The sequence below is a fragment of the Pongo abelii genome, chromosome 15, assembly GCF_028885655.2.
Source record: "Pongo abelii isolate AG06213 chromosome 15, NHGRI_mPonAbe1-v2.0_pri, whole genome shotgun sequence".
Classification (NCBI taxonomy): Eukaryota; Metazoa; Chordata; class Mammalia; order Primates; family Hominidae; genus Pongo; species Pongo abelii.
In genome coordinates, this window is record NC_072000.2 from 95,412,316 (window position 1) to 95,439,881 (window position 27,566).

General features: G+C 43.3%; 2 protein-coding genes across 8 annotated transcripts in view; one reads left to right on the top strand and one right to left on the bottom strand.

Moving 5' to 3' along the window:
• RPS6KA5 (ribosomal protein S6 kinase A5) overlaps positions 1-18,911 on the bottom strand; it is a 190,963-nt gene extending 172,052 nt beyond the window's left edge. The window contains exon 1 of one of the 4 annotated variants that reach the window (XM_024231295.3): positions 18,516-18,911. In XM_024231295.3, the coding sequence (XP_024087063.2) occupies positions 18,516-18,900 (385 nt within the window). In that variant the 5' untranslated portion in view covers positions 18,901-18,911. 4 annotated transcript variants of the gene reach the window in all.
• The window catches only part of DGLUCY (D-glutamate cyclase), a 163,805-nt gene continuing 154,711 nt past the window's right edge, over positions 18,473-27,566 (top strand). For 2 of the 4 annotated variants that reach the window (XM_054529645.2, XM_054529646.2), the window contains exon 1: positions 18,473-18,887. The gene's annotated coding sequence lies outside the window, so the exon portion shown is untranslated. The remainder of the gene's footprint in view (positions 18,888-27,566) is intronic. The other 2 variants (XM_024231174.3, XM_054529651.2) reach the window with 2 other exon arrangements.

Here is a 27,566-nt window from a genome sequence, read left to right on the forward strand (position 1 = left end):
AGATTTGTGGTTGGGCCTCAAACCATGTCTCTGGACAGCATTCTGCTGGAGGCAGAACAAAGTTATATTTAATATCTGTGTACTTTAAAACAATGCTGCCCACTTTTCTCTTATTGTCGGGTCACTTACCTTGAAGACTCACTGTACTTCTGGTGTATAAAACGGCAGTGTTTACATATCCAACTGATTTTGGAATTACATGATTGAGCCAGTATGAAAGCTGAGTCAATAAGAAAACAAATGCTTATAAAGCAGTAACAAACAGGCTTTTTTTTTCCCAATATGTGTACCAAATAAATTTAACTTAGAAGAACTAAACTAAATATAAAACACTTCAAAAAGGAGAAAGAGAACATTAAGCTTACTAAGAATTCTGGCATGATCCAGAGAACACATTCAGGGAAATGACCTCTGTGGAAAGCACAGAAGCATTTCAATGGTTATGCCTGAAAACCTCTTTCAGTAAGTTGTTCTATAACATTCTATAAACTTTCATCTTATAGCATATACATTTTGTGTCAACTTTCTGTGTTTTTCCATATCTAAGAATTTTTTTGGCTGGGCACAGTGGCTCACGCCTGTAATCCCAGCACTTTGGGAGGCCGAGGTGGGTGGATCACGAGGTCAGGAGTTCAAGACCAGCCTGGCCAAGATGCTGAAACCTGTTTTCTACTAAAAATACAAAAAAAAAATTAGCTGGGCGTGGTGGCACGCGCCTGTAATCCCAGCTATTCCGGAGGCTGAGGCAGAGAATTTCTTAAACCTGGGAGGCAGAGGTTGCAGTGAGCTGAGATTGCACCACCGCGCTCCAGCCTGGGCACACAGTGAGACTCCATCTAAAAAAAAAAAAAACAAAAGAATTGTTTTGAAGACCAGAATCACAATTTTTAAAAAACAATGATGCTATTTTTCTCTTTTTGGATAAAGAATTGCCTTTTCTTCATAATTTGAGAAGAAAAAGAATCATGCTCGAAACTCAAAACTCCCATATCTTCCTGCCACCAAATCTACAAATGCACCTGTATCCTCTCCCTCTTCCTTCCCATTAAATAATAAAAGCAAGTCTTTCATCGGACCTCCTAACCCCCCAGGTGCACAACATCCCATCCCCCTTCTCAGGGACCATGACACCATTGTCTATCCCATCTTGTATAGTTTTAATAGCTATGAAACTGTAGTACTAGGCTAGGTCCGACCTAGTAATACTTAAGCATGCTCTACCATCACTCATCTTAAAACAAGGACACAACAAACACTTCCTGAACCCCATATAGCTCTCTGGCTAAGTCCCTCTCTTTAATATCCTCCAGAACCAAGTCTCTCAAAAGTTATCTTTACTTGCATTCACTCCTCAATCCATTCCAATCTGGCTTCTCCCACCAAATCTCCACCAAAATTTTCTTGATGAGGTCATTAGGTGGTCAGTCAAACTGATCCCCTGCCACCCCCTAAAGCATCTTTTCTCCTTAGCTTCCAAACACCACAACTTTCCTAGGTTTTCTCCTGGTTTTTCTTCTGGCTGTTCCTCCTTTGTATCATTTCTTAGCAACTCTTTTTCTATCAATTCCTTAAATTTTGGGAGTTTTTCAGGACTCAATTCTGAGTCTTCTTCCTCTCCACTCTAAAACCTCTCCTAAGATGACCTAACCTACTACCTTGGCTTTAAATGTCATCTAATGGTCAATGATGCTAGGATTTTTATCTGCAACCCAGACCTCTTTACAAGCTCCTGACCCATATCCTAGTGATCCCACTAAGCACAAAGCTTTAGATGGGCCTTGTGGCCAAACTGCTTCAGTTTCACAACTGATTCTTCTACTTCCTTCTTGAGTAACCCTGAACAAGCTGGTGAGCACACTAAGACTCAGTTTTCCTATATGTAGATTGGAAGAATAATAATAATACTTCTCACTTCATTGGGTTGCTGTTTAGGTTAAATGAGTTGATGAAAGCACCTACTATCTAGCACATTATCTATGATTACTATTACCATAGATGTCCATCAGAATATGTCAAAGGCATCTCAAACTTACTTTCATAGGTACAAAACTGGATCCTATCTTTTCTGCCCACCCCGATATGCATTTCCCCTGGTTCACTATCTTCTGTGAATTCTAAGGAGGAATTCTTAGATGGCCCCAATGACCCTAGCCTTTGTATAATCTCCTCCCCTTGAGTAAGTGAATATTACGAAATCTCACACTTATGATAAAGGGATTTTGCAGATGTAATTATGGTCCTAAATCAACTGACCTTACGATAAGAAAATTACCCAAGTAGGCTGGGCGCAGTGGCTCACGCCTGTAATACCAGCACTTTCGGCGGCCAAAGAGGGTGGATCACCTGAGGTCAGAAGTTCAAGATCAGCCTGGCCAATATGGTGAAACCCTATCTCTACTAAAAATACAAAAATTAGCTGGGCATGGTGGTGGGCACTTGTAATCCCAGCTACTTGGGAAGCTCAGGCAGGAGAATCGCTTGAACCCGGGAGGTGGAGTCTGCAGTGACTCGAGATCGCGCCATTGCACTCTGGCCTGGGCGACAAGAGTAAAACGAAAGAGAGAAAGAGATGGTGGGAGAGAGGGGGAGAGACGGGGAGAGGGTGGAGAGAGGGGGAGAGAGGGGGAGAGAGGGGGAGAGAGGGGGAGAGAGGGGGAGAGAGAGGGAGAGGGAGGGAAGGAGGGGGAGGAAGAGGGAGGGAGGGAGGGGGAGGAAGAGGGACGGAGGGGGGGGAGGGAGAGGGAGGGAGGGAGGGGGAGAGAGGGAGAGGGAGGGAGGGAGGGGGAGAGAGGGAGAGGGAGGGAGGGAGGGGGAGAGAGGGAGAGAGAGAGGGAGAGAGAGAGAGGGAGAGAGAGGGGGAGAGAGGGAGAGAGAGAGGGAGAGAGAGAGAGAGGGAGAGAGAGGGAGAGAGAGAGAAAGAGAGACAGAGAGAAAGAAAAAAGAAAGAAAGAAAGAAAGAAAAGAAAGAAAGAATAAATTACCCAAGTAGGCCTAACCTAATTACATGAGTCCCTTTAAATCTGGACCCAGAGGTCAGACAGAAGGCAGTTTAGAAGTCAGAGAGTTAAAGTATGGAAGGATTTGACACACTTTTACTGGATTAAAGATGGAAGAGCCAGGCTGGGTGCAGTGGCTCACGCCTGTAATTCCAGCACTTCTGGAGGCCAAGGCGGGCGAATCATGAGGTCAGCAGTTCGAGACCAGCCTGGCCAAAATGGTGAAACCCCGTCTGTAGTAAAACTATATAAAAATTAGCCAGGTGTGGTGGCAGGCGCCTGTAATCCCAGCTACTCGGGAAGCTGAGGCAGGAGAATCGCTTGAACTCAGGAGGCAGAGGTTGCAGTGAGCCGAGACCGCACCATTGCACTCCAGCCTGGGCAACAGAGCGAGACTTCGTCTCAAAAAAAAAAAAAAAAATAGAAGAGCCAAATGAGAAGAATGAAGATAACCCCCGGCTAACAGCCAGCAAGGAAACTGGAACCTTGGGGAACAAATACAGGAACTGAATTCCACCAACAAAAATGAGTTTCGAAGTAGATTTTTACCCACAGCCTCCAGACAAGAACTCAGTCTGGCTAACACAATAATTTAGGCCTCATAAGGATTTATAATCCACTAAACTGATAGCTAATAAATGGATACTATTACAAGCCACTACATTTGTGGTAATTTGTTATGCAGCAATAGAAAATAATTACACCATCTCAATAAACAGCATCTTCAAACACACATTTGTTCCAGCCACAAAACCCCATGTCAATACAATACCAAGTTCTGCTGATTCTTTTTTTTTTTTTTTTTGAGATGGGGTCTTGCTCAGTCACCCAGGCTGCAGTGCAATCAATGGCGTGATCTTGGCTCACTGCAACCTCTGCGTCCCAGGTTCAAGCGATTCTCCCACTCAGCTTCCTGAGTAACTGGGATTACAGGCACCTGCCATCATGCCCGGCTAATTTTTGTATTTTTAGTAGAGATGGGGTTTCGCCATGTTGGCCAGGCTGGTCTCAAATCTCTGACCTCAGGTGATCTGCCTGCCTTGGCCTCCCAAAGTGCTGGGATTGCAGGCGTGAGCCACCGCACCTGGCCTTTGCTGATTCTTATTTCCTAAGTGAATCTCAAACACATTCACAATTGTTAATCTCAATTGTTACCTATTCTAAACCTTTATATTCCATTTGAACTTCCACAGTCGTTTCCTACCTGGTTTCCCTTCATATAATCTCTATACCCACTCTCCTCACAGAAATAGGAGTCATCTTGTTACAAAGCAAAACTAATCTCATCATTCTTCAACTGGAAATCTTTCAATGGCTTCACATCGCACTCAATGTCTAAACTCTAGAAACCCCTGCATGAAATGGCCCTGGCTCCCTTCTCAGCCCCATTTCCTGTGACTCTCCTGCTTGAATGTCACACTCAAGCCAGACACCTTCCTTCCAGTAACTCCAGTGTGCCAAGCCATTTCTCACTATGTTGGAAGACCATCTGTGTTGCTTCCTTTGACAGAAAGGCTTTGTCCCCCCGCTCTTCACCCCACAATAGCCAGGGCCTCAGCTTTAACACGACTGCTTCCCAGAAGCTTGTCATCATCCCTTTTGGGTTCTCTCACAGAACTCTGTACTTCTTAACTGAGTTCATCATAATCGCAATCATAGGGTTAGTTATTTAGTGATTATGTATTTAAGGTCTCTCTCTTAGGTATTATACAATAAGCGTGGCAGCCAGGTCTAATATGCTCCCTACTAAAACCCAGCATCTAGTGCAGTGCCAGACACACAGTAGGAATTCAATAAACCCTTATGGGTGAATAAAACTGACTGTTTTGCCCAACTTATACGAGACAAAATTGGGTCAAAGTTATGAGTTTGATATGCATATGGCCCCATTATGTTTGTTCTATTTTAGCCTTAATTATGATGCTTCAATACACACAAGTAACATTAGTATAAAGGTAAAAAACACAGGTAAAATCATGGGAGTGGGCTAGTGCAAACCTACCGCTAAGACTCTGTTCATGCTGTGTTCATGCAGCATCATATTTAGATAGAAAGTGTGACACTATCCTTATTACACATCTTAAATATTTCCTTTAGAAAAAACACATAATCTCACTTCAGATTATTATGATGTGATTAGAAGAGAGAGTGCTTCAGTTGACTGATTTTCCAGGTAATGATGGAGAATTCTACTTATATAGAAAACCGCATGGTACAAAGACAGACCTGTGTATGATTCTCCACCCTTTTACCGCTAGCATTCTTTTAAGTATGCCCCATTTTATTGTTTATCATTACGTATTTTTTAAAATTAGAAGTGCTTCTAATTAATCAGAGACCTTACTACTACTCTTTTTCAAAGAAATATAAAAATAGCATGAACACCATATGACAAAGATTTTATTTAAGAAGCAAAACAGGCCCGGCATGGTGGTTTATGCCTGTAATCACAGTACTTCTCTGGGAGGCCGAGGCAGGTGGATCACTTGAGCTCAGGAGGTTGAGGCTGTAGTGAGCTGTGATCACGTCACTGCACTACACTACAGCCTGGGCAACAGAACAAGACCCTGTCTCCAAAAAAAAAAAAAGAAGAAGCAAAACACTGGACATATGGACATAAAGTCAAATATCTTCCCATATTTTCCCTACTACTTATGTTTATATATAAATGTACTTATTTAATTATATATTTACCTAATCCTTGCCTTGGTCCAGAAAAGACGTAAGGCAAATTACCAGCATTAATTAAACCATAAGAAAATAAGAAGAAAGAACAAGGGCACAAAACACTGCCAGGATAAGATTCAATATGCATGCCAAACCATACTTCTAAGTGGTGTAGGCCTGAGATTTGACGCTTTCTAACCACCAACTTGGGAAGAGGTCTGCTCAGCCACCCACTTCAGAGCATGCCTATGAAAAACAGAACAGCTGGTCAAAAGCAGCACAGCTAGCTAGCCTTGGTGCTGAGATCAGAAAGGAATGTCTTCGTGGAGATTCATTAGAGAAGACACCATTCTACTTCTACAAAGAATGACACTTGTTACCATTTTCCGGCAAAATAGTTGTTTAAATAACTGGCTGCTTCACATTCTGTTATCATCCTTAGTCACCCATATCTTGGGGCAAAATTATCTCCTGGTTAATCCAATCTTAGTAAGTTGTATTCGTTTCCTGTAACTGCAGTAGAAAATTAACGTAAACCTGACGGCTAACTAACACCACAAATTCGTTTTCTTATAGTTCTGGAGATCAAAAGTCTGAAACTGGATCTCATGGAGCTAAAATCAAGGTGACAGCAGAGATGTGTTCCTTTTGGATATTCTAGGTGAAAATCTGTTCCCCTGCTTCTAGAGGCTGTCTGCATTCCTTAGCTCATGGCCTCCCTTCCAGCAATGGCATCACTCTGATCTGTTTCCTCATCATATCTCCTCCTCTTTTTCTCTGCTTCATCTTCACATCACCTTCTCTGACTCTGGTCCTCCTGTCTCCCTCTTATAAGGACTCTTGTGATTTCATTGAGCCCACATGGATTACCCAAAATAATCTCCCCATCTCAGGATACTTAATCACATCTGCAAGGTCTCTTTTGCCATGTAAGACAACATATTTGTGGGTTCCAGGGATTAGGATGTGGGTATCTTGGGGGAGTGGTCATTATTCAGCCTACCACACAAGACTTCATCACTTATTTGCTTGAAGCTACCTAAATTGTAAGAATAGTACTAGGAAAATCTGCATAACAGTAAGAGCCACAAGTGGAAAATTTAAAAAGTTTTTAAAATACAAGAATTAATGATATAATTATTTTAAGCACCAAATTCACTTTCTATATTCCAGAAAATAGGATATACAAAAATATTATTTACGCAGTTTTTGCCAAAAACACACTGACTATATAAAAAGAAGCACACTTACACAAAAACTTGAGTGTGAAATAAAATAACTGCAATACCCCAAGCACTATACTAAAAATCAGGAACTTTACTTCCTCATTCTCCCTGCAGTCACAGGGGAGGATGCCTACTGAATCCTTTTTTAAAAAAGAAAGAAAAAAGTGAGACAGCCAGCTCACTCACAACTTTAGGAGTATATAAAATAGAACTTGTGTGATTTTTGGAGGAATAGCTAGCTACACTTGAACTGAGAGGGACACTGCTAGAAACAAACATAATGAGGCCAAGGTTCTATTTTAGACCCTATTCATCTTCCCTGAAAAACAAGATGAATGTAGGAGTGATCATACCTTTGAGGTGCACAGAGAGATCTGTAAATCATGATGGGAGCTCAAAGGAGATAACTGTGACAACCCCTCCCTCCCACAGCACTTTAGGATTGACATCTCTCAACAGTGTATTTAATTGTGAAGCTTCAACTAACACATGATGTTATTATGTTAGATTTTCCCTAGAGCAGTTTTCACCAAGAATCAGCTTCTTTTTCACAGGGAAGAATTCAATCCTGTCCATCAAACCACTTGTGTCTCCCGGAAGCTGAGGCTTCAGAATATTTCCTTGCTTTGGAGCAGAGGTTAATGTTGGGTCTGATACAGTATTAGACTTAACATCTGAGGCTTTTCCCCGCTACAGACTACAAATACAAACTATACCTGAATCCCCTTTGACAGAAGGGATAAGATGTCACCTTCTTTGCCCCATTAGATCATTTTCTTAATCTCTAAAATTCATGGTAGAAAGTTAAGAAGGGATTTTCTTCTAAGGTCTAGGCACTAGGGAACCAAATTAGAGTACTGTTAATAATCTATTCATATTTTAACCATCCCAATGTATCCTATAAACAAAAGATAGAGCACAAGTTCTTCCTACTCTTCTCAAAGTGAGGAAAATGTGAAAAAAGAGACAAGTACTACAAAAAAAGTACAAACACACACACATATTCAGTTATGTGTTGCTTAACAATGAGAACATGTTCTGAGAAACATCATTAGGAGATTTCATGGTTGCACAAACACCATAGAGTTTACTTACACAAACCTAGACGGTATAGGTTACTACACACCTGCTATATGGTATATAGCCTATTGTTCCAAGGCTATAAGCCTGTACAGCATGTTACTGTACTGAATACCATAGGCAACTGTAAAACAATTTTAAGTATTTGTGTATCCAACCAGAGAAAAAGTAGTAAAAATACAGTAACGCAATTTCATTGACCACAATCTATATGCAGTCTGCCAGTGACCAAAATGTCATTATGCAGCTCATGAATATATATATTTACACATGTATATTATAAAAAGGAGAGCTGCACTGTACTCATACATAACTACAACTGTCACTGAAATCTTTCAAAGTTTCTTACTGGGCTGCCTATAATCTCAGCACTTTGGGAGGCTGAGGCAGGAGGATCGCTTGAGGCCAGAAGTTCAAGGCCAGCCTGGGCAACATAGCAAGACCCTATCTCTACAAAAAAGAAAAAGAAAATTAGCCAGGCGTGGTGGTATGTGCCTACAGTCCTAGCTACTTGGGAGGCTGAGGCAGAAGGTTCACTTGAGCCCAAGAGTTTGAAGCTGTGGTGAACTATTATCACCACTGTATTCTAGCCTGGGCAACAGAGGAAGACCTTATCTTCAAAAATAACAAAAACAAAACAAAAAAACAAAAACAAAGCATCTTATTGGCTTGTTTGTTTTTTGTTTGTTTGTTTTTGGCGCAGTCTGACTCTGTCCCTCAGGCTGGAGTGTAGTGGCGCAATCTCGGCTCACTGCAACTTCCGCCTCCCAGGTTCAAGCAATTCTCTTGCCTGAGCCTCCCAAGTAGCTGGGATTATAGGCATCTGCCACCATGGCTGGCTAATTTTTGTATTTTTAGTAGAGACGGGGTTTCACCATGTTGGCCAGGCTGGTCTCGAACTCCTGACCCCAGGTGATACACCCGCCTCAGCCTCCCAAAGTGCTGGGATTACAGGCGTGAACCACTGCACCCAGCCGGCTTGCTTTTGTAAGCTATGTTTGTTTAAAAAAATAAAAATTAAAAAAAAAGCAAGTATCTTATTGGAACTAATAGTTATGTTTCTTAAAAGCTAATTACAAATCAAATCATTATTAATGGAACCACATTCAAAAAGCAGCAGGGAACTGTTGTTTTTCAACGGATCCAACATGAATCCTTTGGTAAAACAGGATGATCTTTTAAAGTAAATCATAGGGTCAGGTGGCTCATGTCTGTAATTCCAGCCATTTGGGAGGTCGAGGCAGGTGGAGCACGTGAGGTCAGGAGTTTGAGACCAGCCTGGCCAACATGGCGAAACCCCACCTCTACCAAAAAATACAAAAATAAGCTAAGCGTGGTGGTGTGTGGTGGCACGCACTTGCAGTCCCAGCTACTTGGGAGGCTGAGGTGGGAGGATCACTTGAACCCAGGAGGCAGCGGTTGCAGTGAGCTGAGATCACGCCATTGCACTCCAGCCTGAGCGACAGAGTGGGACCCTGTCTAAATAAATAAAAATAAATAAATAAATAAATAAAGTAAATCACTAGCCGGGCATGGTGGCTCATACCTGTAATCTCCACATGTTGGGAGGCAGAGATGGGAAGACTGCTTGAGCCCAAGACTTCAAGACCAGCCTGGGCAACATAGTGAGATCCTGTCTCAATAAAATGAAATTTTAAAATACAACAACAATAAAGTAAATCACCACTCTGGACTTTTTATCATGAAACATCCTTTTATTTTATTTTTTATTTTTTTGAGACAGAGTTTTGCTGTTGTTGCCCAGGCTGGAATGCAATGGTGCGATCGCAGCTCACTGCAACCTCCGCCTCCCGAGTTCAAGCAATTCTCCTGCCTCAGCTTCCAAGTAGCTGGGATTACAGGTGCCCGCCACTGTGCCCAGCCTAAGTTTTTGTATTTTTACTAAAGATGGGGTTTCACCATGTTGGCTAGGCTGGTCTCGAACTCCTGACCTCTGGTCTCGAACTCCTGACCTCAGGTGATCCACCTGCCTCGGCCTCCCAAAGTGCTGGGATTACAGGCGTGAGCCACCGTGTCTGGCCGAAACATCCTTTTATGATTTTTTTTAAAAAAAGCTCACCCAAACCAACTAGGAATAGAAGAGAACTTTGTCAACCTGAGAAAGAACATCTATGAAAAACTCACAGCTAACTTCATACTCAGTCGTAGAAGACTAAAGCCTTCCCCCTAGGATCAGGAAAAGACAAGGAACTAACTTTGTCTATACCAGAATTTCCAAGGAAATGCCACAGAAGAGCCTTAATGCTGGTAAATACTTTGATTATAACTCAGTCCACCACCTTTACTTTCACCTTTACTTTATGAATCAAAAAACTTGGGCTCAGAAAGGCAAAATGACTTATCCCAGGTCATATAGCAAATCAGGGGCTGACTTAGAACTACAGTCCACTCCCTACCTCTGTTAAATCTTTACTTAAGGCCAGATGCAGTGGCTCATGCCTATAATCCCAGCACTTTGGGAGGCCCAGGCAGGTGGATCATCTGAGGTAAGGAGTTCAAGACCAGCCTGGCCAACATGGCAAAACCCCATCTCTACAAAAAAAAAAAAAAAAAAAAAAAAAATTAGCTGGGTGTGGTAGTGGGTGCCTGTAATCCCAGCTACTTGGGAGACTGAGGCAGGAGAATCACTTGAACCCGGGAGGCGGAGGTTACAGTGAGCCGAGATCAGTACCACACTCCAGCCTGGGCAACAGAGGAGACTGTCTCTTAAAAAAAAAAAAAAAAAAAAAGATTTACTTAAAAGACTGTAAATATGGATACCAGTAACCAAATAGATAAGATCTTTAGGCCGGGTGCGGTGGCTCAAGCCTGTAATCCCAGCACTTTGGGAGGCCGAGGTGGATGGATCACGAGGTCAGGAGATTGAGACCATCCTCGCTAACATGATGAAACCCCGTCTCTACTAAAAGTACAAAAAAAAAATTAGCTGGGCGTGGTGGCAGGTGCCTGTAGTCCCAGCTACTCAGGAGGCTGAGGCAGGAGAATGGTGTGAACCCGGGAGGCGTAGCTGGCAGTGAGCGGAGTTCACGGCAGTGAGCTGAGTTCACGTCACTGTACTCCAGCCTGGGCGACAGAGCGAGACTCTGTCTCAAAAAAAAAAAAAAAAAAGATCTTTAGTTCTTTAGTTGGTGGCAGAACTCAATCAAGAATATTTTGGGGAGACTAGACAGAGGTATCACCAAAAAAGAAAACTATAGACAAAGATTTCTTATGAATATAGACACAAATCCTTAATAAAATACAAGCAAACTGAATCCAGCAACAAAGAAAAAGGATTATATACCATGACAAACAAGATTTATCCCAGGAATACAAGGTTGGCTTAACATCCAAAAATTAATGTAATACACCATGTGAACAGAACAAAAAAAATGGTCACCTTAATAGATGCAGAAAAAAGCATCTGACAAAATCCAGCACTCTTTCATGATTTAAAAAAACACCCAAACTAGGAGCAGAAGTGAAATTCTTCAATTTGATAAAATACATCTATGAAAAACCCATAGCTAACCCCATACTCAGTGGTAGAAGACTAAAGCTTTCACCCTAGGATCAGGAATAAGACAAGGATGTCTGCTCTTGCCAATTCTATTGAACCATAGTGAAGGTTCTGGCTAAGGCAATTAAGCAGGAAATTGAAACAAAAGACATCTGGATTGGAAAGAAAGAAGTAAAACTATCTCTATCCATGGCTAACACAATCTTATAAATAGAAAATCCTAAGGTGTCCACTAAACTATTAGAACCAGTAAACTAGTTCACCAAGGTTGCAGGACACAAGATAAAAACTGTACCTCTATACTCTTGGAATGAACAATCCAAAAATAAAAGTAAGAAATTAGTTCCTTTTACTATAGCATCAAAAAAAAAATTATAAAATACTTAGAAATAAATTTAACAAAAGTGCAAATTTATACTCTGAAAACGGAAAAACATTGTTGAAAGAAATTGAAGACAACCTAAATAAATGGAAAGACATCTCATGTTCACAGATCAGAGGACTTAACATTGCTAAGATGGCAACAGTCCCAAAGTTTAACTAAAAATTCAATGAGATCCCTATCAGAATGCCACTGAGTTGGCTTCTTTGCAGACACTAACAAGCTGATCCTAGAATCCATATGGAAATACAAGGAATCCAGAATAACCAAAACAATAAGAATAAGACTCACACTTCTCAATTTCAAAACTTACTAAAAAACTGTAGTAGTCAAGACAGCACGGTACTGCTATAAGGAGAGACATATAGATCAGTGGAAGAGAACTGAGAGCATAAAATAAATAAACCCATACATCTAACTGATTTTCAATAAGGGTGCCAAGACATTAAAATGGAGAAAGAATAGTCTTTTCAGCTAATGGTGCTGGAACAATTGGATATTTACATGCAGAAGAATGAGTCTGAATCACTACCTCACATGATATCCAGCAATTACCTTAAAATGGATCAATGATCTAAATGTAACAGCTAAAGCCATAAACTCTTAGAAGAAAACAGAGACATCAATCTTCATAGTCTTGAATTAGTCAATGATTTCTTAGACACAAGAATAAAATGAAAAAAAAAAAAAAAGGTTTCATCAACATTAACGACTTTTAGGGCCAGGAGCGGTGGCTCACGCCTGTAATCCCAACACTTTGGGAGGCCGAGGCAGGTGGATCTCTTGAGGACAGGAGTTCAAGATCAGCCTGGCCAACATGGTGAAACCCCGTCTCTATTGAAAATACAAAAATTAGCCAGGCATGGTGGCACTAGCCTGTAATCCTAGCTACTCAGGTGGCTGAAGCATGAGAATTGCTTGAACCCAGGAGGCAGAGGTTGCAGTGAGGCAAGATCATGCCACTGCATTCCGCCTGGGCAACAGAGCAAGATTCTGTCTCAAAAAAAAAAAAAAAAATTAAAGACTTTTAGGCCAGGCACAGTGGCTCACACCTATAATCCCAACACTTTGGGAGGCCGAGGAGGGAGAATCACTTAAGCCCAGGAGTTCGAGACCAGCCTGGGCAACATAGCAGGAACCCATCTCTATTATTTAAAAAAAAAAAAAAAATTTTTAATTAAAGACTTTTGTGCTCCTAAGGAAACCATCAAAAAAGTAAAAGACAACTCATTTATGGAAGAAAATACATGCAAATCCATATTCCTGATAAGAGACATGTACCTAAAATACATAAAGAACTCTCATATCTCAATAATAAAAAAAGACAAACTAGCCCATTTTAAACTGGGCAAAAGATCTGAATCAAATTTCTCCAAAGGTATACAAATGGCCAATAAGCACATGAAAAGATGCTTGTCATTAGGCATTAGGGAAATGGAAAATCACTTCACACTCCCTATGATAAGCAAAAAGACAGACAATGTTGGCTAGGCTGTGAAGGAATTGGAGGCCTCATACATTGCTGATGGGAATATAAAATGGTACAGCCACTCTGGACAACAGTTTGGCAGTTTCTTACAAAGGTAAACCCAGACTTTGTTTAGCTTTGTTTTGACAAGTGATCCAGCAGTTTTACTGCTGTTATATACCCAAGAGAAATAAACATAGGTCCACACAAAAACTTGTCCACAAATGTGCAAAGCAGCATTATTTACAATAGCCAAAAGGTGGAAACAACCCAAATTTCAAACAACTGGTGAATGGATAAACAAAACTTGGTATATCTACACAACGGAACACACTTTATCAACAACAACAACAAAATGAAGTACTGATGCATGCTACAAATGGATTAATTTTGCCAGGCAGGTTGGCTCACGCCTGTAATCTCAGTACTTTGGGAGGCCCAGGTGGGATGATCTCTTGAGTCCAGGAGTTGGAGACCAGTGTGAGCATAATGAGATGCTGTCTCTACAAAAAAATAATAAATTAGCCAGGTGTGGTGGTGCATGCCTGTAGTCCCAGAGTTACTCAGGAGGCTGAGGCGGGAGGATCTCTTGAGCCTAGGAGTTTGAGATTATAGTGAGCCATGATCGCACCACTGCACTCCAGCCTGGATAGATTCCATCTCTAAAAAACAAAACAACAACAAAAGACATGGCATGGTAGGTTCCACCTTGCTCTCTCTCAGATCACTTGTTCTTGGGGAAACCAGCTGCCTGCCATGCGAACGCTCAAGCCACGCTATGGAGAGGTCCACATGGCAAGGAACCTGCCAACATGTGAGTGGGCCATCTCGGAAGGGGAATCACTAGACTCAGACAAGTCTTCAGGTGACTGCAGTCCTGGCCAACACCTTGACTTCAACTTCATGAGAGTCCCTGAGTTAGAATCAAGAAGCTTCCTGTGTTAATTCACTTAGGATTAAAAAAAAGAACCAACAAGCTAAGCCACTCCTAAATTCCTGACCCACACAAATCATGTTGTTTAAGCCACTAAGGTTTGGAGTAATTTGTTACACCACAATACATAAACTTCCTCGACCTTCTCCTCAATGTTAGGCTCTCTCTCCTAATAACAGGCATCTAAGTAAATGTCTTCCCAGCAACTCCTTCTCTTCTTAGATTTTAGTTTTATCCCTATCCATGTTACAGAAATTGCTGCCATGTTACAAAAACATGATCCCATCCCCTGGCCTTAGGTGAATGATCCAAAAGTGGATACCTCACCAAAGGCAGGCCAAAAAAGTCCTTCCCTGAGATCTTTATAACTGAAGCTGAGAAGAAGGCGGTGTCTTTTCAGTAGTGGAAGCGGTAGGATGTAAAACTTGCAGTCTATCAACAGCATGATCTTTCCCATGTGGGAAAAGTGGCACAGTAGTGGGGAAGAATGAAGCCATCACATACGGACAAGCAGAGATTCAAGGTGGACAAAATACAGACAATGCTAAGTTTCTGGTTCCAATGGTTCCTGATGCAACCCTGTTCTTCCAGTGGACAGACCATACATGTCCTGTCATCCAAGCATCTAAAATCGCACCCAGTATGTAAGAGCAAATGAAATACTTACTAAATAAGTGGGTAAGATAACCCAATCTCCTTCCAATAATATCCTTTTTGTTACTGTTGTTGAAGATTTGATTATTTGAAAGCTAAAAGTCCTAACCCATTCTTTGCTAACTTTATACTTGTATATCCCTTTACTATTATACTTAAGGCAGTATTATCTTTTTTTTTTTTTTTTTGGAGAAGGAGTCTCGCTCTGTTGCCAGGCTGGAGTGCAATGGCGTGATCTCAGCTCACTGCAACCTCCGCCTCCTGGGTTCAAGAGAACCTTCTGCCTCAGCCTCCCGAGTAGCTGGGACTATAGGTACGTGCCACCAAGCCCAGCTAATTTTTTGTATTTTTAGTAGAGATGGGGTTTCACCACGTTGTCCAGGATGGTCTCCATCTCTTGACCTCGTGATCCACTCGCCTCAGCCTCCCAAGGCAGTATTATCTTAATTACTGGTTTATATGGCCTCCTCCCCTACTACTAGAGGGCAGGACATTTTCTTAGACATACATTCAAGAAATGTATGTTTAAGTGATCTGTTGAATCCTATACGCCGCATTCTTCAGCTTTTACAGTCACTGTCATCCACTTATCAACCACCTAACATCTGCAAGGCACTGGTAATACAATAAACTTACTAGACTTGCTCCTGGATTCTCATGCGTTCAATGAATCCATTCAACAAATATTAAGTACCTACTATATGCCAGGGGCTGCAAATAAACAAAGGACATGGTGCCTGCCTGCCTGCCCTCAGGGACCTTACAGTCTAATACAGACAAGTAAATGGACTATTATAGTACCACGTGTTAAATGTTACTGAAGAGATACACACAGGCTGCTAAGCAGCCGCAAAGATTATGGCGAATTTACACTCTACATGAGAAGACTGGACATATACAGAAAAAGATAACAGCCAGGCAATGTGACATAGGCTAAGCACTAAATGAGTGATTTGTTTCCCAAATTACACTGGATTAACTCACACACTTCCAGATAAGATACTATTATGGAATGATTTTTACATATACATTCAACTAACATTTCCTAAGGGCCTACTATATGCCAAGCAACCCGCTTAGCACTTTTCCAACAGTGTTTCATTCAATTCTCACATTTTGTAGATTAAAGATGTGAATCTGAAAGGGTGAAGTGACTTGCCCATGTCTGCATATTAAGCTGCAGAGATGGGATTTAGAATCATGTCTTCCAACTCCATGTCCTTTCATGGGACATTTTTTGCTTTTTCATTCATCCTACGGAATACAATAAAGTGTTCTGCACAAATGAGCAACCACCAACTGCCAGCCTGATATAACTAGATGCTTGTCCACATTCTGAGACGGGACCATATCAGATCAAATTACTCTGGTGCCTATTATAGCATCGTGCTGAAAGAAGTGCAGTTGGCTGAAGACGAGCAACTCTTTCAAGTTATATTTTAACAGTGTTTTTGACCACTATATCCGGTCAGTTGTTCCACTGTTCAGTAATAAATCAAAATGATTGTTCATTTCCTTTGACAGTTAACAGTACTAATGAATTCAGTATAATCCCACCATCAATCAGAAAAATTTCTAAAATGCGAACTTGAAGCTGATGATTCACACAGAAGAGAGGGGGAAATAAAGCAGTACTCATGGTTTTCTACAAAACTAGCACTGTTTGCAAAATTCAGAAACCGAGCAGTTGGTTAACTACTAATAACAAGCAGGTTGCTCCTTGGTCATTTTGCAAAAAGCTGCTTGTTGCACCACAGTCGATGGCTGAGAAGCATATGACTTCAAGTAGCTTTTGCTATACAGTAGGATTCCATACATATAAATCAGTGGATCGTTATGTAAGACAAGAAAAAAATTCAAAATCTTCACACCAGAAAGCACCTGACACTGAGCGTGGCACAAATCCGAATAAATGTATACTGAGTAAACCATATCAGAGTCTTTTGAAAATATCAGTTGTCTATGAAATTGAGAGAAGAAAAACCAAATCACCTGAATCCATACAGGTTATGTTAGGAACTCAAAAATATGGAACAGCTGGCTCAAGTGGTATAACAGATTTACAATGACCAAAAAAACAATGTTTACAAATGTTGAATTAAGAAGCATGAATTTGACATCTCTCTTGAATTAAGTCACCACACTGGCACCCAATGGAATGCTTATAGGCAATCTCAGTAGAAATAACAAAAACTGAAAGAACTGACAGACAGAGCTAACTTTCCAATCTGTTCAAAACAGAAACAACATGTACTAGTGAACACCTGAATCCTGCCGTTTAAGCTTTGTGCCTTCACAATTAAATAATATCCCGGCTGGGCGCGGTGGCTCACGCCTGTAATCCCAGCACTTTGGGAGGCCGAGGCGGGCGGATCACTTGAGGTCGGGAGTTCGCGACCAGCCTGACCAACATGGAGAGGACCGCCCTCCCCGCCCCCACAAAAAATACAAAATTAGCCGGGCGTGGTGGCGCATGCCTGTAATCTCAGCTACTCGGGAGGCCTCAGCAGGAGAATCGCTTGAACCCGGGAGGCGGAGGCTGCGGTGAGCCGAGATCATGCCACTGCACTCCAGCCTGAGCAACAAGAGCGAAATTCCGTCTGAAGAAAAAAAATCCCAATATGCCAAAGCAGCTCTGTCAAAAACCTTCAATGCTCACAAACATATCTAGTAATAACGAACTACTCATTAAAATGTACTATCTTTTCAGAGAAAAAAAGTATTAATATTTCTACAATATGAGACTGGGCTCCAAGAATATAAATCCAAATTGTACTGATTGGTCTGAATAAGCATTTTCCAAAATGAACAACCTGAACCTACACAACGAATACATTTAATTAGTTATAAAGCTTAGGACAACGCTAGTGATCTCAAACATTAAAACGTAAGCGCTGAAGCCTGCTCGTTAGTTCCTTTTACCTGGAGCTTTAAATTTCTAGAGCCATCATCTCCAGAGACCTCTGAAGGAAATTCAAGGCCAAGTATAGTATTTCATGATAAGTGAGAATAAAGGCACTCAATCCCTGGAGCCGGCGATTCCTGTTCCTGTCTCTAGACTGGACTCAGTAAAAGCTCGAGGCGAAACCTCCCGTTTATATCCTACGGGACCCCAGCACCTTAGGGGATGGCTCCACAGAGCCCCACTGGGACCCCCATCGCGGGGAGCAGAGGGGCGGAGCAGGGAGTTACTCTCCAAAACAAAGCGCCGCTCGCCCCACGCTGAGGCAGGCGCACCTTTCGCCCCGACAGGACGCAGAGACACATGTGTCACCTGTGCGGGAAGGGGGAGCAGCGACATCCTCGGAGGTGCGTGCCACGGGCAGCGGTCGGCGGCTGCGCTGGCCCCGATGCCTGGTGCCCGCCGCTCATTCCCGGGCTGGGGAAAACTTTCGGCCGCCTCCCCCCAGGCGCGCCCCCACCTCCCGGGACCCCCGGGGCACGCGCCCCGACCGCGACGCCCCGCCCCAGGCCCGCCCCTCCGCGCCCACGGCTGCGGCCCCGCGCCCCCAGCCCCGCGCGGGCACCCGCGTGCCCTCAGGCGCGCCCCCGCGCCGGGCCCGGCCGGCAGAGGGCGGGGTCGCTCACCAGTCCGCAGCTCGTGCTTGACAGTGAGGAGCTGCTCTCCTCCGTCGCCGCCGTCCGCGCTGGTCCCCGCGGCGCCACCGCTGCTGCCACCCTCCTCCTCCATCTTCTCCTTTTTTCCGATCCCGCGGGTCGCTACGAGGGGAACCCAGGAGACAGCGGACGCCCGTCCCCTCGCAGCCGCTGCCGCGGCCCCAGGAGCCGGGGTGCGGCGGCTCCAGAACTCGGACGCAAAGACGAGTCTCTTTCCCGCTCTGGCCGCACGGCTCGCTCCTCGCCTCCTCCCCCTTCGGCGGGCACCGCTAGTACCGCGCAACCAAACCGCCCCCTGCTCCACCGCCGCCTCCTCAGGCCGCTCCGCCCACAGCCAGCAAGGTAAGGGAGCCATTCGAGCCGCCTTCGCTGATTGGACACAGGGCGCGCGCGTCTGCCAGCGCCGGTTCCCGTTGGGCAGTACGCTGTGACGTTTCACGAGCCTCCCCGCCCCGCTCCTCGAATTGTTGTTGCTTGGCGGGGAGGCAGGAGAGGGAGGAGCGCCGCCACTCCGATTGGTGAGACCCAAAGCTCTGCCCCGCCCATTTCCTCTGGTGCGCACTCGCAGTCAAGACCTTCCCTTCCCTGACCTCCCCAGAACGGTCACACCCCTTATTCCCCAGCTTCGATCTGTTAGTAAACAGTGTCTAGTAGTCAGGAGGCGCTCGGGGTCTCTGATTGGCTACTGCGGAAAGAGGCGGGGAGGGATGATTGGAACGTTTGGTCCGCCAATCACCGTGGACAGAGGAGGGGCCTGGAGGGTACTGCTTATCACCCACGTGTTTGCAGACAAACCTGAGGGTCCCGGCAGCGATCGATAGGTGTGTGACAACCTGCGAGACGGCGTGCCCTAAAAAGGTCTTACTCGCTCTAGTGAACCCTAAACAAGTTAAGCAGAGTGTTTGTTCTTAAATAACAGATAGTTCTTAAACGTTACAAAAATTCACAGTCCCAGCTCCCGATGAGGAATTTTGCGAAGGAGAGACATTTCTGTTTCGTACAAGACTCTTACTAGGCGCCGAAAGGATGCAGAGATTAACAAAATAGAGTACAATTCCTCCCCTAAGCAGCTTTCAATAGAACGTGAGAAACAATCTGTGTGTATACACAAAAGAATTATAAAGCAGAATTTGAAATAAAGCAGTCGTACAAAGCGTTAGAGAATCTCGCACGGATGGCAGTAATTATTCTCAGACGAGGAACTGGGATAAGCTTTTGGGCAAGGAGGCATTTGAGATAACCAACGTAAAGGATGGATAAGAGAGAAATACCAGCAATAGATATTTCACACAGAGACAGTAACTGTGAGCATTGGCCTACAGCAGAGAAGGCAAGGGTGGGTTAAGTGATTGATAAGGTTAGATGAAAGTATGATGTAAGAGATACAGCTGACAAGGTGAGGTATGGTAAGATAATGGGGAACTAGGGATGCTGTGCTGAAGCGTGCAGATTTTTTTTAGTACACAGTGATGAACTGAAAAGAGGAGAGAGATAGCAGGGCAGGAATCCTGCTGCAAGGATAGAACTAAAGGGAAGCTGATTTCTAGTAGCAGACACGAGAATGGGAAAAAACAGAAACTTAAAGATGTACAGTTGGACGTAATTCAGATAGATGTGATCTTTTAAACTAAGCATGGATTGGATCAGTAGTCAGCACACTTTTTTCTATTAAGGGCCAGATAGTAAATATTTTAGGATTTGCAAGCTGTATGACCTTTTTCACAACTACTCAGCTCTGCCATTGTAGCGCAAAAGCAGTCATAGACAATAAATAAAAGACGTAGCTATGTTCCAATAGAATATTTTTTATGGACATTGAAATTTGAATTTCACATAGTTTTCATGTATCATAATATATTGTTCTTTTAATTATTTTTGAATCACTTAAAAATATAAAAACAGGCCGGGCGTGGTGGTTCGCACCTGTAAGTCCAGCACTGTGGGAGGCTGAGACAGATGGATCACCTGAGGTCAGGAGTTCAAGACCAGCCTGGCCAACATGGCAAAACCCTGAATCTACTAAAAATACAAAAAATTAGCCAGGCATGGTGGTGGGCGCCTGTAATCCCAGCTACTCAGGAAGCTGAGGCAGGAGAATTGCTTGAATCTGGCAGGCGGAGGTTGCAGTGAGCCGAGATCACACCATTGCACTTCAGCCTGGGCAACAGAGCGAGACTCTGTCTAAAAAATACATATATATATAAAACAATTCTTAGCTCGAGGGCCGTTAAAAAACAGGCAATGAGCCAGATTTGGCCTACAGGCCATAGTTTGCAGACTACTGGATTTGATTGCTGTGAAAGACAAAACACAGAAGCCTTGCAAGTTCCTTCAGGTTGCTTTCACAGCTCCCTGGGCTTACCTGCCTGGAACATTTATCATCACACTAAACCATGACTGCCTACTTACTTGTCTTTCTCCTGCAAAAGTCATGTGCTATTTGGAGCCAGGCAATGACTGTGTGCAAGTCTTCATTTGTTCACTCGAAAACTTTTATACCAGTTATATACCAAGTACTGTAATAGGTGCTAGAGACACAGTGGGAGCAAAACAGATGCAGTCCTTGCTCCTATAGAGCCTACAGTCTAGCAACAGATATAAATATTAATCACATAAAGAAATATAAACTTTCCATTGTGATCATGCTATAAAGGAAAATTACAGGGTGCTACAATAGAATGTATCAGGGATACCTAATTTAAGTTGGAGGAGCTGGAAGACCTTTGTAAGTAAGTATTATTTAAGCTGAGACTTTAAAAATGAGTAGGTTTTAACCAGGATGTGGCAAAAAGTAGCCTGATGTTCACCAATCTCATTTCCTCTTCCTGGACACACAAGAAGCCTTTTTTTTTTTTTCTTACCTCCTTTGCAGTTCGGTTAGGGTCATATGACTATGATCTGGCCAGTGGAGTATGGGCAGATCTTATTGGTATGATATATAACATTTTCAGGCCTGACCAGAAAACTCCTTGCATAATCACTCACACTCTCTTCTCTTTCAACTGCTGTAACAAAGGCCACATTTTTAATATGGGTTTGCCACAGACTGGGAGGACTCTGAACCCCTGAGTTTCCACTTAATTCTTTAAGGAGCCACCTGACCTATATCAGACTGTGATGTGAGCAATACATACACCGTTTTAGACATAAGCTAGTTAGATGGGATTATTTGCTACCAAAGCATAATCTAGCCTTATACTATTTCATATGTGGAATATGGAGGGATCAAAATTTTTGGAAGATGTCCTGAGGCAGGCAAAGATCCTATTCTGTTGAGAGACTGAGAAAGTCAATGGAGCCTTAATGCAGTAAGCAAGGGATGAGGTTAGAGAGGTAGACAGAGGCCCAGTCATGAAGTATGTGGTTGCTGTTATTAATATTTTTGGACTTTATCCTGTGTGAAGTGGGAAGCAATAGAAGGAATTTAAACACAGGAATGATATAATCGTGGTAGTATTTTCAGAAGGTCACTGAAGTTAGTGTTTGGAGACTGCACTAGAGAAGGCAAAATGGGATACAAGGAGACCAGTTAGGAGACTATCACTGTAATCTGGGCAAAAGATGAGAGTGGGTGCAGTAGAGATGGAGAGAAATGGAACATTTCTATGTTTATATTTTGAACTTGAAGGATTAGATTTGGTTAGTGAGAAAAATGGAAATATCTGAAATGACACCAGCGTTTCTAGCATGAGCAGCTAGTGGATGGAAGAGGATGGCAGTACCATTTAATAATGAAAGGGGCAAATTAAAGGAAGAGCACATATGAGAGAGAACATCAAGAATTTAATTTTGAGACATCCAGGGCCAAAATTAAGTAGCTATGTGGATATATGAGTCTAGAGCTCTGAAGAGAGGTCTAGCATAGGGATGTAAGCTTAGGAATCACTGGCACATAGATGACATTTCAGGCCAGAGATATGAATAAGATTACCTAGGGAGAAGCCTGGGTATGGTGGTTCACGCCTGTAATCTCAGCACTTTGGGACGCCGAGATGGGCAGATCGCTTGAATTCAAGACCAGCCTGGTCAACAAGGTGAAACCCTATGTCTACTAAAAATACAAAAATTAGCCGGGCATGGTGGTGCATTCCTATAATCCAAGCTACTCGGGAGGCTGAGGCAGGAAAATCACTGGAACCCAGGAGGCAGAGGTTTCAGTGAGCTGAGATCCCATCACTGCACTCCAGCCTGGGTGACACAGTCAGACTCTGTCTCAAAAAAAAAAAAAAAAAAAGAAAAGTTGGAATAAGAAGGTGGAGCTAGAGGTAGAAGAGGAAAACCTGGAGAGTTTTGTATCTTGGAAGCCAAAGTATTTCCAGAAGAAGAGAATGGTCAGCTGTATCAGATACCCTAAGATGTCATATAACATGAGGTCGAGAAAGATCCAATGAATTTGTCAACTTGGGTGCCACTGATGACAATATCCAGAGCAGTTTTGGCAAGGCAAATGGAAAGTGAGGAAGTAGTAACCATGTGTGGGGACATATTTTTCTCCAAAGGAAAATAGAGAACAAAGGTCCTAGCTGGAGGGATCCAGGGAGTTTTTTGGTTTTTTGTTTTTTAATCTTATTCTCAAATAATTTTAAAATTGCAGAAGAGTTGCAAAACTTAGTAAACTTAGTAAAGCAGAAGCACGCCATATGATCACTTAGATGTGCACACATGTAGGAAGAGTTTCTTCCAGAGACTTAAGCACTGTGCTCAGTGATAGGAGGGAGGGGAGGGCATGGGTTAGGGATCTGAGGAGAGTGGAAACAGGTTGGAACAGCCACTATGAGAAATAGATCTATCCAGGCAGCTTGTATAAACGCTGACTAGCACAGGGCTCCAGTGGAGTTAGAAAGCCTGAATCAGGATAGTGAAGTGTCTTTCTTTAGCAACTTACATATCCCCTCTGGGTGGGAGATGAGCGGTTGGGCAACAACCTCGTTAAAATGAATGACCCTGGGGCCCAAGCTGGGTGAGAAGGCAATGAAGCCAGGATAAACTGCTAGCCTGGAAGAATAGGATGGAGTCCAAGGAGTTGGCGCTAGTATGGATGAGTTCTCAACCTTGGCTGAACATCGGGATCACCTGGGATACTTAAAAATAACAACAAAACAGAAAAAAAATCTCCACCACTCCTACCCCAAAAGAATGTGACTTAAATTGGTCTGGGGTTGGGCCTGGACTTTGGGATTTTTTTTAAAGCTCCCAACATCGTTAACCTAATGTTGTACAACCAAGTTTGTAATGCACAACTCTTGCACAACTATTAGAGCAGAGAGTGGTAAATAAGAGCAAATTGGAGTTTTGAAAAGAACAGCAACTTTTCAGAGGTAGTGATGACACTAGAGAGAATAGGAGGGAAAATTATAAATGAGTAGCTGAAAACACCAAATTAAATGGGTGGGGGGTTTGAGTGATTAGTGATGTGACCGGACAGCTTGGGGTCAATTGAGGAAAAGCTGTTGAACTGGGGTGAGATAATGGACTATGGCCTGGAGGATGCAGCAGCTGGAAGTGAGGAAAACGTCATTGCTCCCTCCTGCCCTGAGAGATGGAGAATTAGAGAGGGTGGGGTCCGTGAAAAGGCTGAGACAGAGAGATTGTCCAGCAAAAGGTCAGATTTCTGCTATGACCAGAAGAGCATTCAAGAAAAGACCTTGAAAATATGTTTCTTCCTCTCAGAAACTGACTTTATCCATTGGGCACAGTGGCTCACGCCTGTAATCCCAGCACTTTGGGAGGCCAAGGCAGGAGGATCACCTGAGGTCAGGAGTTCGAGACCAGCCTGGCTAACATGGTGAAACCCTGTCTCTACTAAAAATAGAAAAATTAGCCGGGCGTGGTGGCACGTGTCTGTAATCCCAGCCACCAGGGAGGCTGAAGCAGGAGAATCGCTTGAACCCTGGAGGCGGAGGTCGCAGTCAGCCGAGATTGCGCCATTGCACTCCAGGCTAGGTACCAGAGTGAAACCCCGTCTCAAAAAAAAAAAAAAAAAAAAAGGAAAGAAAAGAAACTGATCTTATCCAGGCTGGCTTGGTACCTGCTGCCAGAACGGGGTCCACGCTCACCCGCTTTTGTTGTAAGCCTGTGTCTGTGGCACCATTCTATGTGGTCTCACCTATCCTTAGCTTTATGTCTCTTCACTGAGAAGCGGAGAGGATCACCTGAGCCCAGGAGTTCTTGAATCCAGCCCGGGCACATAGCATGACCCCATCTCTAAACCAAAGGAAAAAAAAAAACCACTATCACTTGCCATAAATAGGAAGCAGGAAGTAAATATTAAAATAAATACAATGAAAACAAAATGATAGTAAGTTCTAGCTAGATACAGTTGTCTGCTGGTAGCTGAGTCTGAAGTCTATACTTTCCTTGTTAGAGTTATTTCGGCCCAGCATGGTGGCTCACGCCTGTAATCCCAGCACTTTGGGAGGCCGAGGCGGGTGAATCACGAGGTCAGGAGATCGAGACTATCCTGGCTAACACGGTGAAACCCCATCTCTACTAAAAAAATACAAAAAATCAGCCGGGCATGGTGGCGGGTGCCAGTAGTCCCAGCTACTTGGGAGGCTGAGACAGCAGAATGGTGTGAACCTGGGAGGTGGAGCTTGCAGTGAGCCGAGATTGCACCACTGCACTTCAGCCTCAGTGACAGAGCGAGACTCCATCTCAAAAAAAAAAAAAAAAAGAAAGAAAGACTTATTTCATGTTGAGTAGATTGAGGAAGAACGAAAAAAAGAAGAGTGATTGGTAAAAATTAGAGAAAAGCTAAAGACTACTGGCACCAAACTTGCTTCTTGGTATAATCACAAATGAAAGGGAACCAAAAAAAAAAAAAAACACTTTTTCATTAGGAGAGATGAGAAGTTTAGGTGGTACATGGACAGTCATTTAGTTATATAAGTAAGCAAGGGGGGAGAGGGCCTCACTTGGTGTAAGCCACTAGGACTTGATTAATCTTATCATTTAGGCAATGTGAGCAGGAAGTTCCTCACCTTTGCATTTATAGGAAGTGGGAAACACCCAAGGCCCACCACATCATACTTTCCTTTAACTGGCTCTATCAAAACACTTCAATGTATACATAGATAAGAAAGAAAATCTTTCAAAAAGTCAAAAACTACATTACCAATATCTTTTTTGTGTGTGTGTTTTTTTTGAGACAAGTGTAATGGCACGATCTCGGCTCACTGCAACTTCTGCCTCCTGGGCTCAAACAATCCTCCTACCTCAGTCTCCCAAGTAGTTGGGACTACAGGCACATGCCACCAGGCCCGACTAATTTTTGTATTTTTTTGTAGAGATGGGGTTTCACCTTGTTGCCCAGGCTGGTCTCGAACTCCTGGGCCCAAGCAATCCACCCACCTCGGCCTCCCAAAGTGCTGGGATTACAGGCCTGAGCCACTGCACCTGGCCCATTATCAATATCTTAATACTATTTTTGACCCTGTCAGTACCTTTGCCATGTGATATAGAGCCAGTAAGTTGAAGAGACTCACTGCAAGATACAGAGACCAACAGAGTTAGGGGGTGGTGTGAAGTTCACACTTACTGAAGACACCCACCACTGCTGAAGTTGACATGTCACCACAGTTACAAAGTGAGAAGGTTGCGAATGTACTGGCACACACACACGCACGCACACACAAACACCTCTTGCATTCACAAACAGAGAGACAGTCTTGCGAAGGGGGCAGCAGCAAGTAAGCAATGTCCTTGCCTTACCTTTTGATGCACCAGATACTACCTTTCTAGCTTAGCAACTTTCCTAGCATTGCAGATGAGGAGCACTAGGACGAAAGGGAAGATTCAAGTTTAAGATGTGGCTCCATCCACCTCCGTTTGAACCTGTGCCAACCAGCACACAGCTGTGAGAGACTTCAGAGGGATGCACATCACATATATATCCAATTAAAAGATATAAAGATATTTGGGGCCGGGCACGGTGGCTCATACCTATAATCCCAACACTTTGGGAGGCCGAGGAGGGTGGATCACCTGAGGTTGGGAGTTCGAGATCAGCCTGACCAACATGGAGAAACCCCGTCTGTACTAAAAGTACAAAATTAGCCAGGCGTGGTGGTGCATGCCTTGTGATCCCAGCTACTCAGGAGGCTGAGGCAGGAGAATCGCTTGAACCTGGGAGGTGGAGGTTACAGTGAGCCGAGATCATGCCATTGCACTCCAGCCTGGGCAACAACAGCGAAACTCCGTCTCAAAAAAAAAAAATAAAACAAAATAAAGATATTTTGACTCCCTCTCTCCTCCCTTGGAATCTTCTGGAAGGAATACAAAAAGAAAGCAAAGCAAAAACAGAAAAGGACCCATTTTTAATGAAACAAGGAAACTCTCAGAACTTCAAACCACAAACCATGAGGTATGCCTGCCAAATACTCCAAAGTCTGTACTAAAACTGATGAAATGCTAAGAGTTGATGTACACTGCCTACATCCTTGAGCAGGAAATAAAGTTCCTTAGAGGCACCAAATCATTGATCCTTGGATTGGTGGGGTGTTTCCCAAAGGGGAAAGGAGACTTGTGCTATTAGGGAAGAATGAAATTAAGTTTAGGTGGTACATGAAGAGTCATCGAGTTATATTAAATAACCTAATGAAAAAGTGTTTCTTTTTTTTAGTTCCCTTTCATTTGTGATTATATCAAGAAGAAAGCTTTGGTTTGGTGCCAGTAGTCTTTAACTTTTCTCTAATTTGTCCTAATCACTCTTTCTAACAAGGAAAATGCAGACCTCAGACTCAGCTCCCAGCAGACAACTGTATCTAGCTAGAACTTACTAAAGTTTTGTTTTCGTTGCACTTATTTATTGTTTATTTTCCATTTTTGAGACAGAGTCTTGCTCTGTCACCCAGGCTGGAGTGCAGTGGCGTGATCTCAGCTCACTGCAACCTCCACCTTCCGGGTTCAAGTGATTCCCCTGCCTCAGCCTCCCAAGTAGCTGGGATTACAGGCGCCCACCACCATGCCCAGCTAATTTTTTTTTTGTATTTTTAGTAGAGACAGGTTTCACCATGTCGGCCA